General features: G+C 37.5%; 1 protein-coding gene across 1 annotated transcript in view; it reads right to left on the reverse strand.

Annotated features, from left to right (window-relative positions):
- Positions 1-13,114, reverse strand: part of mgarpa (mitochondria localized glutamic acid rich protein a) — a 52,239-nt gene that overhangs the window by 20,731 nt on the left and 18,394 nt on the right. The window contains exon 4 of the mRNA XM_057850226.1: positions 7,207-7,224. Within this exon, the coding sequence (XP_057706209.1) occupies positions 7,207-7,224 (18 nt within the window). The remainder of the gene's footprint in view (positions 1-7,206; positions 7,225-13,114) is intronic.

Below are 13,114 nucleotides of genomic sequence, written 5' to 3' on the forward strand. Positions count from 1 at the left end.
CTTTCAATGTAAACTTGTGCATTTATTGAAGATTTAACCACAGCCATCTCCCCAGTGCCTTTGCCTGACATGCAGCCCCATATCATCAAGGACTGAGGGAATTTTGATGTCTTCTTCAGGTAGTCATCTTTGAAAATCTCACTGGAACAGCACCAAACAAAACCTCCAGCATCATCACCTTGTCCAATGCAGATTCTTGACTCTTGACACCTTGTCCAATGCAGATTCTTGACTCTTGACAAGGTCAGTTGACATCAAATTGATGAAGAATTCTCATCAAATCCATGCCTCAGAGACTGCAAGCTGTCATAAAAGCCAGAGGTGGTGCAACTAAATACTAGAGATGTGTTTTGACTATTATTTCTTTGTTTGTTTCTCATGATTCCATATTTTTTTCCTCAGAATGGAGTGATTCCATATAGTTTCACTGCACTTGCTCTATAAAATTAACATTTACTGACCACTACAATGTTTTTTTTATTCATTTCTTTTGGTGTTTCTGAATGCTAAAGAGTTGCACTTTTGAACTAATTCATTATTTTTTCAAGGTTTTTATGTGAGTTTGTTCTATATGACACAATATCCAAGTGAGTGCTTGTCCGAGACTGGTGATTCCATACTTTTTGCTAGGGGTTGTACTTGGGGCGAGTTGATGTGAATGTTTTTTATGATGTGCTAAGTTGCTAACTGATACATGCTAATCGTTTGTGTGGATTGTTTATACTTTATCAGTAGCTAGTTATAAACGCAAATTTGAATTGCTGTTATTGAAGATGAAACTGACTTAATTTCATTTTTATTTTAGTTTCATTCTGCAAGTGTTGATGTAATGAGCAGCTGAATAAAGTCAGCAAACCACACGGACGTCTGACATCGTCATTTTGGAGCTTAGCTCACCGTCTAGCTATGACTTAGCTTCAATGTCGTGGCGAGGACCATACAATGACAGACAAAACATATTTTTGGATAGTTATTTTGAGATGTGGGGGGTATTTCGGAGTACTTAAAGGGTTCATTCCGATTTAGGCAGAAATTCGGGTTATAGGTATGGAACTCGTTTGTAACCCGGGGACTACCTGTATCTAATGATGTGCCAATATCTGATTTCCAATTCACTAAATTGTGTTTCTCTTCACTAAATTGTGTTTCTCTTCACTTCATTTCATTCATTCATCCTCTAAATCGCTTATCCTCACGAGGGTCGTAGGGGTGCTGTAGCCCATCCTGGCTAACAACTGGCAGGAGGCAAGGTACACCCTGAACTGGTTTCCCAGCCAGTCGCAGGGCACACAGAGACAAACAACCATTCACGAACACATTCACACCTACAAACAATTTGCAATACTCAATCAGCCTACTATGACTGTTTGTGGATGTGGAAGGAAGTACCCGGAGAAAACCCACACAGGCAAGGCGAGAACATGCAAACTCTACACAGGAAGGATTGTTGAACCAACAACGTCAGAAGTGTGAGGCAGACGTGCTAACTACTCTGCAACTGTGTCACCTCTTCACTTATTCAAAAACAAAACAAATGACAATTAGAATGCCAACGTTTCATTTTCCTTGTCTGATTTGCTTTATTTCTCCAGATAACAGAAGAGCTTTTCAAACAACTTTACCATTATTACGTTGCACATACTCCACAACAAGATTATTTAGCAGCAGTGAGCAAAGACAAAAAGAAAAGTCCGATGCAGTGGAGGACAAAGGGAAATAGCTTTCCTTTTCAAATCCAAAGCGTCCAGTTTTAGGATGAATACCCATGGATAGGTAGGAAAAGACTAACAATACAATTACTCTGTAAAGAGTAAAGAAAACAAATATTAGAGGTATTAGTTTAAAAAAAAACAACAAATAAAATAGAGTATTTTCCGAACTATAAATCAGAACGATTTCATTGTCTAGCTGGGCGACTTACACTCAGGTTTGATTTATATAATTTTTAAGTTAAGTTGATAAGATTTATGAATTAAATTATAGAATTGTTAATGTTCTGAAATGTTATTTCACACTGAAAAACATTGACAAGGCGCACTAGCATGATGCATGATTGCAACGCAACTGGCAATGGTTTGATGGCAGGCTACAGGGAGTCCTCGAATTACGAACGAATTCCGTCCAACGCTGGCGACATAATCCGAATTCCTGCATAAATCGGACTTCACCGTTAAATGTCGAAATTTACGTCAAGATACTTTGTACAGAGGTACCTCTACTTACGGAATTAATTGTTTATTGAAGTTGTTTCGGAGCTTGAAAATTCTGTAAGCAGAGAAACATTTTCCATATACAGTGTATCACAAAAGTGAGTACACCCCTCCTATTTCTGCAGATATTTAAGTATATCTTTTCATGGGACAACACTGACAAAATGACAATTTGACACAATGAAAAGTAGTCCGTGTGCAGCTTATATAATAGATTTATTTTTTCCTCAAAATAACTCAAAATATAGCCATTAATATCCAAACCCCTGGCAACAAAAGTGAGTACACCCCTTAGAAACTACGTACATCCCTAAATGTCCAAATTGAGTACTGCTTGTCATTTTCCCTCCAAAATGTCATGTGACTCGTTACAGGAGTGCTGTCAGCATTGCTGCAGAGATTGAAGAGGTGGGGAGGTCAGCCTGTTAGTGCTGAGACCATACGCCGCACTCTACATCAAATTGCTATGCATGGCTGTCATCTCAGGAAGCCTCTTCATAAGACGGTACACAAGAAAGCCCGCAAACAGTTTGCTGATGACATGTCAACAAAGCACATGGCTTACTGGAACCATGTCCTGTGGTCTGATGAGACGGGCGGGCTTTCTTGTGTTTAGATATTAATGGCTATATTTTTAGTTATTTTGAGGGGAAAATAAATGAACTCCATTATATAAACTGCACACAGACTACTTTTCATGGTGTCAAAGTGTCATTTTGTCAGTGTCGTCCCATGAAAAGATATACTTAAATATCTGCAGAAATGCGAGGGGTGTACTCACTTTTGTGATACACTGTAAATGCCCCTATCTGTTCCAAGCCCTCTCAAAATTCTGACAAAAATCTTTTATAATCAGTGTTGTAATCCGTAATCTGATTACTGTACTTTCAGTAACGAGTAAAGAAACCAGTAATCTGATTAGTTTCCTTAGTGCCTGTGCGTTACTATTTTGTTACTGCCTCATAATGTACAGTGGGGCAAATTAAATTAATTAAATTAAATTAATCAATTAAAGAATTTATTTGCAAATCATGGTAGAAAATAAGTATTTGGTCGATACCAACAGTTCCAAAACCCCCAAAACATCACTGCTCTAGAGGAGATCTGCATGGAGGAATGGGCCAAAATACCAGCAACAGTGTGTGAAAAGCTTGTGAAGAGTTACAGAAAACAATGTGATTTTCTGGGATTTTTTTCCCACATTCTGTCTCTCATGGTTGAGGTTTACCCATGTTGACAATTACAGGCCTCTGTAATATTTTTAAGTGGGAGAACTTGCACAATTAGTGGTTGACTAAATACTTATTTGCCCCACTGTATGTAGAATGAAGAATACTGTAGCTTTGTACGAAGAGCATTTCGGATAGAAAATATTGCTCTTGAGTTTGGGAGTGACATCACATGTCATGTTTTCTCATTGGGGGTGGAAAAAAACGGGGGTGAAAAAAAAATGGGCCACGTAAATTACCATGCTTGTGTGAGCGCTGTCTGCAGCGGCCAACAACATAGCCTATCTACCTCATTAGGACGCAGTGAAAGAGGCAGGAGAGATGCCACAAACGGCTACATTTGCTCACTGGAAATACAGCCATTACTTCACATTTCTGTCCAGTAAAGATGACAAAAATATTTCCGTGCGTTGCAAACTTTGCGAGGGCTCAAAAAGACCGCTAAAAACTCGACATTCATTCCAAGGAACCACATGGAATTACAGCATTGGGCGACAACTCGAAACAAACACAGGTAACGAGACAGCCAGCACTTGTACAGTTTGTAACCAGCCTTTACGTACATTTTATATTTAGTTTGTAACCATAGAGGGAGTTTGAACACACCTCATCATTTGTGCGTTTTATATATTTTCACGACTACTGTAAATTCTCACTGAAGATATCAAGACTATGAACGAACATGTGGAATTATGTACTTGGCAAAAAAAGTGGAATAACTGAAAACAGGTTTTATATATTCTACATTCTTCAAAGTATACACCCTTGAGGTGTGTCCAAACTTTTTGCCTGCACTGTGTATATATATGGTGGAAAGCACAGACAAGACTGAAAAAGCAGTTTCTGCTCATGCACTCCTCTTTAAAATAAACTGCTGTATTTTAAGACAAAACAACTGTTTTGTTTGCTAGAACAATATGTCTATATACTGCCATAGCAGATTCATGGCGGTTTAAGCCCCCGAACTATTTTTAATTTGTCAGTTTTACCCTGAAAACCCTCGTTTAAAGACGTCGCGCAACCTCTTTTTTTTTTCAACCCAGCCATATTTTAAACTTAACAAATTATGTCACAATTTAAAAAAATGGCGTCTGTAAAAAAAAGTCACATATAACTTCCTCATAACTATCGCTTAATTGTATTTTTTTTGTTACTGTTGCATTTCCCCCGATATGTTAGATGATAAATAATCGATTCAAACAAAGAAAAATCAAAAAAAAAAAAAAAAAAAACCTTTGAAAGGGTAAATATTAGGGCTGTCAAATTTATCGCGTTAACGGGCGGTAATTAATTTTTTTAAATTAATCACGTTAAAATATTTGACGCAATTAATGTATGCATGGAATCAGCCGCTCCCGCATTGGCACAAACAGATTACAATGACGCCGTTTATGCACATTAAGAGTGAAGAGAATTCCACTGGCCGCTTGGGGGCAGCGCCGTTCCATACTACTGTTATTCCTTCTCATAGTGGGAGAATTAGTAGTTGTGAGACGTTTATGCTGTTGCATTGTGCTATTTGTGCTCCACACATATTTCTGTAAGTTTTCTTTCTTTTAGTGGCAATTATGTGTCTCTTGTTGTATTTTGGGTAAGATATGTACAGAGATATATATGTTATAAAGGCGAGTGGACACAGGCGTTCATTGAACCGCGCCGTTTATTGGCATAAGCTTCGGCAACTCTTTCACAACAAACATAAGTATCATTTAGTGAAAGCACAACAAAAATAATATTCCTATCTCTAGAAAAAAAAAAAAAAATTCACAAAAAGAAAAGCACTTCAGTCTGTAGTAATGAGACCCTAGTCTCACACAGTTAAACGACAATGTAAAGTGAACTGGCATTCCCAATCAAAATAGCTATGCAAAATACACATAAAACTTACTCAGACTTTGGTCACTCTATTCTTATTATTGTTATTTTTATTATATTAACTCTACTTTAGATTGAAAATTGCACAAATTTTATTAAAACGAAAACATGAAGAGGGGTTTTAATATAAAATTACTATAACTTGTAACGATAACATTTATCTTTTAAGAACTACAAGTCTTTCTATCCGTCGATCCCATTAACAGAAAGAATGTTAATAATGCCATTTGTGGATTTATTGTTATCAGAAACAAATACAGTACTTATGTATAGTATGCTGTATGTATATATCCGTCTTGTGTCTAATCTTTCCATTCCAACAATAATTTACAGAAAAATATGGCATATTTTAGAGATGTTTTGATTGCGATTAATTACGATTAATTACGATTAATTAATTTTTAAGCTGTAATTAACTTGATTGAAAATTTTAAACGCTTGACAGCCCTAGTAAATATATGAAAAAGAAAATCTCGACCACTCCTTGATGTCTGCGATTTCTGCATCGCGACCCTTCTTATATTACCATGTTTAACCCATAAAATCCCCCAAAAATCCAGCTGTGGCCACTCACAACTGTGTCTTGGCACTCAGTGATACATGCTACATGGAGTTTTTGGATCAAAACAAGATAAGAACGCGATAATATCTCGTTAAAGTCATGTCGTCTCTAATTATGCTCTCGCGTGCTCTCACTTCCAGTTTGGGTTTTGCTATTAATTTTTTTTTTTTTTTAAATGCCCTCATGTTCAAAATTTTTCTTCCCCCACAAAATTGAGATTTAAAGCTTTCCAATGATGTATCACACAAACATATCGGACAATTTTAAGAGTTGGCCAGATTGGGGATCTCAGAGCGGAACTTCAAGTCACCTGAGTGTTTTCCGCCATTTATTTATCTTGACACTGTTAGTGTTCAATCCTCAGTTCAAGCTCAGTTGTTGGTAGTCAGTGTCTCTTCTTTCTCCAATCTTTTTATGATGTTAAGATTGTTTCCAAAGTAATTGCTTTTCTATTGGCTGGACTGAAGACCCAGCTTTCTTCTTTGGGGCCATAAATGTGAAAAAAGGAGGGTGAAAAAGGACACCCTGAAGCACATACACAGACTTAGCTTAGACTTAGCTTAGTCCGTAGCTTAGCGAGGGACTAAATGGCGGACGAAGCACGGGTGACGTAAAGTCGGAACGTCGTAGGTCGAGGACAACATAATCCGAGGACTCCCTCTATTCAATTCTTTTGAACTGCTCTTTTGTTGCAGAAGTATGACGATGTTTAGCCACTTGATAAGAATAATGGCGGAGGACTTACTGTATTTTACCACAGAAACATGACTTTTAGTTAAGTGCGAATCGGCCCGTTGTTTTTTATTCTTTTTCTTTCGTCATAAATGCATTTTTTGACTAGTCCAACTCAAACTCTACAGCGACTTGTAGTCCGGAAAATATTTATATACATGAATAATATGTTTTTTTTTTTTAAACTTTTAATCTGAGTTAAATTACAAAGCAAAGAGATCATTTGAACTTGGTTTTGTGAAGTGCTTTTGATATTCGTGTATTGAGGAAACAATGGCAAAATAAAATATTGAATATTGAACAACATCAAAAACGTGCTATTAAAATTTCTTCAAGACAAGAGACATGATAAAAAGAGGAGAGAAGTGTAAGGTAAATTTCAAGGGTCAAGGATATCATTCACAGCATGGCTTTCAATTCCAGCACAAACATTGCATTCACATTTAAAGTAGGTAAAGTAAAGACAATATATTACATATTGGAGTGGATTTGAACTAGACCCAAACTGTCTTTGGAGACAAGATTATTGACTAGCATTCACTACAATTCCTCAAGCAATGTTAATGAATGAACACAAACCAAATTCAAATGAACTTACCATCTTCCCCGTCCTCGCCTGCAAACGAGAGACAAATTATTAGTGTTGTTCATTCACAATTTACATTAAATAAACCTACACAATAGGGCGAGGTGGTCTGGCCCCAAAAAGTACACTTTCTTCTTAAAAAAAAAAAAAAAAAAACAATTTAAAAAAATTATTCACCCGCATATTTTAGACCTTTAAACAAATTACGTCACAATGGAAAAAAAATTGGTGTCTGAAAATAAGTCACGGATATCTACCTCATAACTATCGCTTGATTGTATTTTTTTTGTTACTGTTGCATTTTCCCCGATATGTTGGATGATAAAAAAAATCGATCCAAACAAAGAAAAATTGAAACAAAAACAAAAAAAAAACGTTTAAAAGGGTAAATATATGAAAAAGAAAATCTCGACCACTCCTTGATGTCTGCGATTTCTGCATATGTAACGGTCACTTCTGTGATCCTCTTTGTTCCTTAGGACATCCACCACACGGTGGCGCCTCTTTATGTTGTATGTTCACTTTCTTCTTCAGTTGCTACCTACTTTTTGGGGAGTCAAGTGTGATCATGTGTGCATGGTCCGTTGCACTCCCGAGTGACGAGTGGTTGAGCTGGATTTATTTATTTTTGTCTATTAAAAGTGCATAAGTGGACGTCTACTCCCTTTTTTACCTTTTATGCACTCATCCTGCCCTGCCACGCGTTACAAATTAACATGTTTTACCCATAAAATCCCCCAAAAATCCAGCTGTGACCATTCACAGCTGTATCTTGCTGTATCAGCTTTATCTATGCTAGTTTTGGATTGAAAAGTACGCGATAATATCTTGTTAAAATCATGGCATCTTTAATTATGCTGTTTCGTGCTCTGACTTCCAGTTTGAATTTTTTTGTTTAAAAAGAATTTTTTTTAAATGCCCTCCAGTTCAAAATTGTTCTTCCCCCAGAAAATTGAGATTTTAAGCTTTCCAATGATGTATCACACATACATGTAGGACAATTTTGAAATCTGGCGGAACTTCAAGTCACCTGAGTGTTTTCCGCCATATTTACAGTTGGGCAAATAAGTATTTAGTCAACCACCAATTGTGCAAGTTCTCCTACTTGAAAAGATTAGAGAGGCCTGTAATTTTCAACATGGGTAAACCTCAACCATGAGAGACAGAATGTGGGAAAAAAAAAACAGTTGTTTGATTTTTAAAGAATTTATTTGCAAATCATGGTGGAAAATAAGTATTTGGTCAATACCAAAAGTTCATCTCAATACTTTGTTATGTACCCTTTGTTGGCAATAACGGAGGCCAAACGTTTTCTGTAACTCTTCACTCTTCGCTTAGTGTGAAGAAACCAACTGTGGGAGCAATTATTAGAAAATGGAAGACATACAAGACCACTGATAATCTTCATCGATCTGGGGTTCCATGCAAGATCTCACCCAGTGGCGTCAAAATGATAACAAGAACGGTGACAAAAAAAATTCCAGAACCACACGGGGGGACCTAGTGAATGACCTACAGAGTGCTGGGACCACAGTAACAAAGGCTACTATCAGTAACACAATGCGCCGCCAGGGACTCAAATCCTGCCTTGCCAGACATGTCCCCCTGCTGAAGCCAGTACACGTCCAGGCCCGTCTGCGGTTCGCTATAGAGCATTTGGATGATCCAGAAGAGGACTGGGAGAATATGTTATGGTCAGATGAAACCAAAATAGAAGTTTTTGGTAGAAACACAGGTTCTCGTGTTTGGAGGCGAAGGAATACTGAATTGCATAACAACAACAAAGGGACCAGGAGGACTGATCTGTGTAAAAGAAAGAATGAATGGGGCCATTTATCGAGAGATTTTGAGTGGAAACCTCCTTCCATCAGCAAGTGCATTGAAGATGAGACGTGGCTGGGTCTTTCAGCATGACAATGATCCCAAACACACAGCCAGGGCAATAAAGGAGTGGCTTCGTAAGAAGAAGAAGACAAGGTCCTGGAGTGGCCTAGCCAGTCTCCAGATCTCAACCCCCTAGAAAATCTGTGGAGGGAGTTGAAAGTCCGTGTTGCCTAACGACAGACCCAAAACATCACTGCTCTAGAGGAGATCTGCATGGAGGAATGGGCCAAAATACCAGCAACAGTGTGTGAAAAGCTTGTGAAGACTTACAGAAAACGATTGGCCTCCGTTATTGCCAACAAAGGGTACATAACAAAGTATTGTGATTAACTTTTGGTATTGACCAAATACTTATTTTCCACCATGATTTGCAAATAAATTCTTTAAAAATCAAACAATGTGATTTTCTGTCCCCCCCCCACATTCTGTCTCTCATGGCTGAGGTTTACCCATGTTGACAATTACAGGCCTCTCTAATATTTTCAAGTGGGAGAACTTGCACAATTAGTGGTTGACTAAATACTTATTTGCCCCACTGTATTGTCCAAGATTGTCGTTTTCTAGTTTGTTTATTAAAACTGGTAGTTTAGAAGAAGAATTTGTAATCAAAACATAAGAAACTTGACGACAGTTAACCGTTTTATAATTTATGAACGTGGTGAAAGTGGTCCAGAACAGTCTGGTCTGCCCTTCTAGTAAAACAGGCCTGACTGGTGCTTTGACCCCGAAAATATGAAGGCAATTGTCAAAATCCATTGCTAAAAAACTGCCTGGCTTCCACACACGCATCTCCAAGAAGAAAACAGTCTACTAACATCAGATTAACATACAAAAGTGTTAACAACAAGCCAGGTTTTCTGAAAAGGTATCAACAAATCTCATTTCATGCTTTTTAATGCCACTTTAAACCAATTTAATGCCCGTGTCCAACTGCAGAGAGTTTCACACACCCAAATTGTAAGTAGAGTTGTCCGATAATGACTTTTTAACTGATAACCCGATATTATTCATCTCCAAAAATCAGATCCCAATATCAAAGAGATACCGATAAATGCGGTCGTGGCCTTAACATATTATGGCTAATTGTATTGTGATTAGAGGTCGACCGATATGGGATTTTCAAATGCCGATGCCAATACCGATATCTAGGGCTGTCCCAAACGACAAATTTTCTCCAGATAAGTCAGCAGACTATTTTTACGATTGGTTGACTAATCTAATAATTTTTTTTATTTTTCCCACTGACTTAGCAATGAAATTTTTGCTGACGCTTATTAATTCACAAAAACATTTTGGAACACTTAAATTCTTTATTAAAGTACAAATCACAAACAATGAGGTCAAATGCTGATAGCATTAACTAGTGTAAAAGAATGGAATGTAAACAGATTCAGAACACAGATTTCACCTTTCCAACATGATTTAAGACAATTCTTTAAAAAAAAAAAAAAAAAACTAGCATTATATATAATAGCATTATAATAATGATTAATTGCCAATCAGATTTTTCATAAAGGGTGTCATTTTAAAGCTATTGTTAGAGTAGAATCTGAATTCTGAAGTATGTGGGATTAACTCCAGAAATTGTTGTTTATATGAAGAACCTGACGTGCTTTTATTTTTAAATGTTCAACGGAAGTACCTTCACTAGACCGCTAACTGTAAAAAAAAACACTTTTTGTCATTGCATGTGATGTCAGAAATACATTTCATTTTTTTCGTTAGCAAATGCTGTTAACCAGCGATTTTTCATGTTTGAAGTGTCTCCTTCAAACCGCAAGTTTGTGTTCTGGAGAAGACTGCCAATGTTTTATAGCAGACTGAAGTAGGTTGTCCTTTTTTCCTATTAGCCTCAATGTAGCAATGTTAACGTTTACAGTGTTTAATATAGATGTGTTACCTTAATTTGTATGTCTGAACTTTAATTCTACAGCGTGTTGATAAGAGAAAGGAACTGGAGTCTCATATGCCATCAACACGCACGCACGCGCCAATAAAAGGCAACTGTGAAATTACCGCCCTCATTTTTATTTACAGTGCGATAAATGGACCCATTGCATATCGCGACAGGCTTAACAACTTCAATAAAACATATCGTTAGTTAATTAGTTAGATGGACTTAGGATCTGCCAGCTTGTTGTCTCCCGTTGTCTTCCAAATTACAACTGAGTGACGGCGCTTTAGGTGTTCATTTACAGCCCACGTGCAGCCTGGTATGCGAGCTTTATATTGAAGAGACAGGACACAACAGTGTACCCTCATTTGTTTAGTTAAAATTTGTCCATGTTTTGGCCACTCTGGTGCGCTTTTTTTTGTGCCGCTTTCCCTGCTTGCATACCGAGTGTCCGACATTCTCAACTTTCCACGCATTTAGTTTTTTTTAAGCCTTCATTAACCATCGACGGGATGTTGTGCTCGTCAACGCATTTACGTCATCGATGACGTCGATAGTCGGGACAGCTGTACAGATATCTAAAAAAAAAAATTTCAGCCGATTGCCGATATCCAAGGCGATTTTGTAAGCCGATATACTTTTTTTTTTTTTTATGCACATCACTTATGAAAGGCAATTTTAAAAAATTGCTTCAATAGTTTCATATTTACAATGATGACCTGAGACTTAAAAGATTAATTCAGTCTCATGCTACCAAACCAACAAATGCAGCATTTCTTGTGATTTTACACTCCCAGCAAGAAATGTACATTATTTTTAAATAATTAAACCCATCAGGATGTCACAACAACAGGTAAACAAGTAAGCGTTTAAGAGGGTGCTCACCTAGCTAAAGCTAATGCTAACGCGAATACTACGCTAACACTACGGGTTAAATTTTGAGGGTAAGAATTTCTCAGTAAACAGCTTTAAAGGCTAAAGCAACGTTGCAAATTTTCTCATGCAAGATAATTTTTTTTTACTATATTTACAAAAAAGGCAAGCTTTCTATGGCAGCCAAGCCTTGAAGTTGCTACGGGGTCCTTCCAGGGTTCGACCGTCAGTCAGCAGCAGCCACAGTTGCCCACAAAGATGCCAGATCAAAATCCTTTTTAATCAACTTATTTTCTTCGTTAACCGGCAGATGGCCGATTTTGGAAAAAAGTCCATTTATCGGCCGACCTCTAATTGTGACGCCCCACTGGATGCTTTAATGATGATAATTTTGCAATCATTTATTGTTCATTTGATTTTTGCTCCATGAATGCAAATGGTTTGCTCACATAACAAATCCCAAGCATCTTAAATTGGAGACATCTAATAGTCAATAAGCATAACTTTTGTGCTAAGCTGTGATCAGCACTATTACAAAGGCAGAAGGCTTCTACATTCACTTACACGGCAACATGCATATTGGCCCAAAACCGCTAATGAAAAACTGATGTTGATATTAGAGGTGTGCAAAATTTCCGATTCTTAGATTATTCGCAATTCGGCCGTGGAAGATTCGAGAACGATTCACAACCATCCAAATTCCGATTATTGAAATATGCCAAGTAAAGCGGAAGTACAACACACTCAGCGCGCCGCGCAGTCAATGAGCAACGGAGTGAGAGTAGCTAAACATCATGCTTCTCATTACCCGGCCCCTCGGGTAATGCCAATGCTCAACTCACGGCTCTAGCTCAACTCATGCCACGAGATAAAAAAACACAACAACATACCTGACTGCTGCTGAAAAAAGCTGCGCTGCAAAGTACGTCATCCACATAATGTTACGGTAGATATCATTTATATAGGACTAGATGCGCTAAGGTAGCAGTAGAGTTAGCAGCACATCTACAAAAAGCTAGATGCGGACGTAGTAAACGGCCGCCATCTTAAAGCAGTACACTTCCCTGCAAGGCTGTTGTAGCGAACCTTCCAAGCGAACCTAATTAACTTTTTATCTAAAATACTCCTAAATCGGTAAAATATTGACTTGAATCTATCTTTAAAATAGTTTTAAAACTTTCACATGTCGAAAGTAGACAAAAGGGAAATTATGGATAAACGGGAGCAATTTTATCAACTTTAACGGTTGATTCACAACATTAAATTAAT

The sequence above is a fragment of the Corythoichthys intestinalis genome, chromosome 11 (genome assembly GCF_030265065.1).
Source record: "Corythoichthys intestinalis isolate RoL2023-P3 chromosome 11, ASM3026506v1, whole genome shotgun sequence".
In the NCBI taxonomy this organism is placed as follows: Eukaryota; Metazoa; Chordata; class Actinopteri; order Syngnathiformes; family Syngnathidae; genus Corythoichthys; species Corythoichthys intestinalis.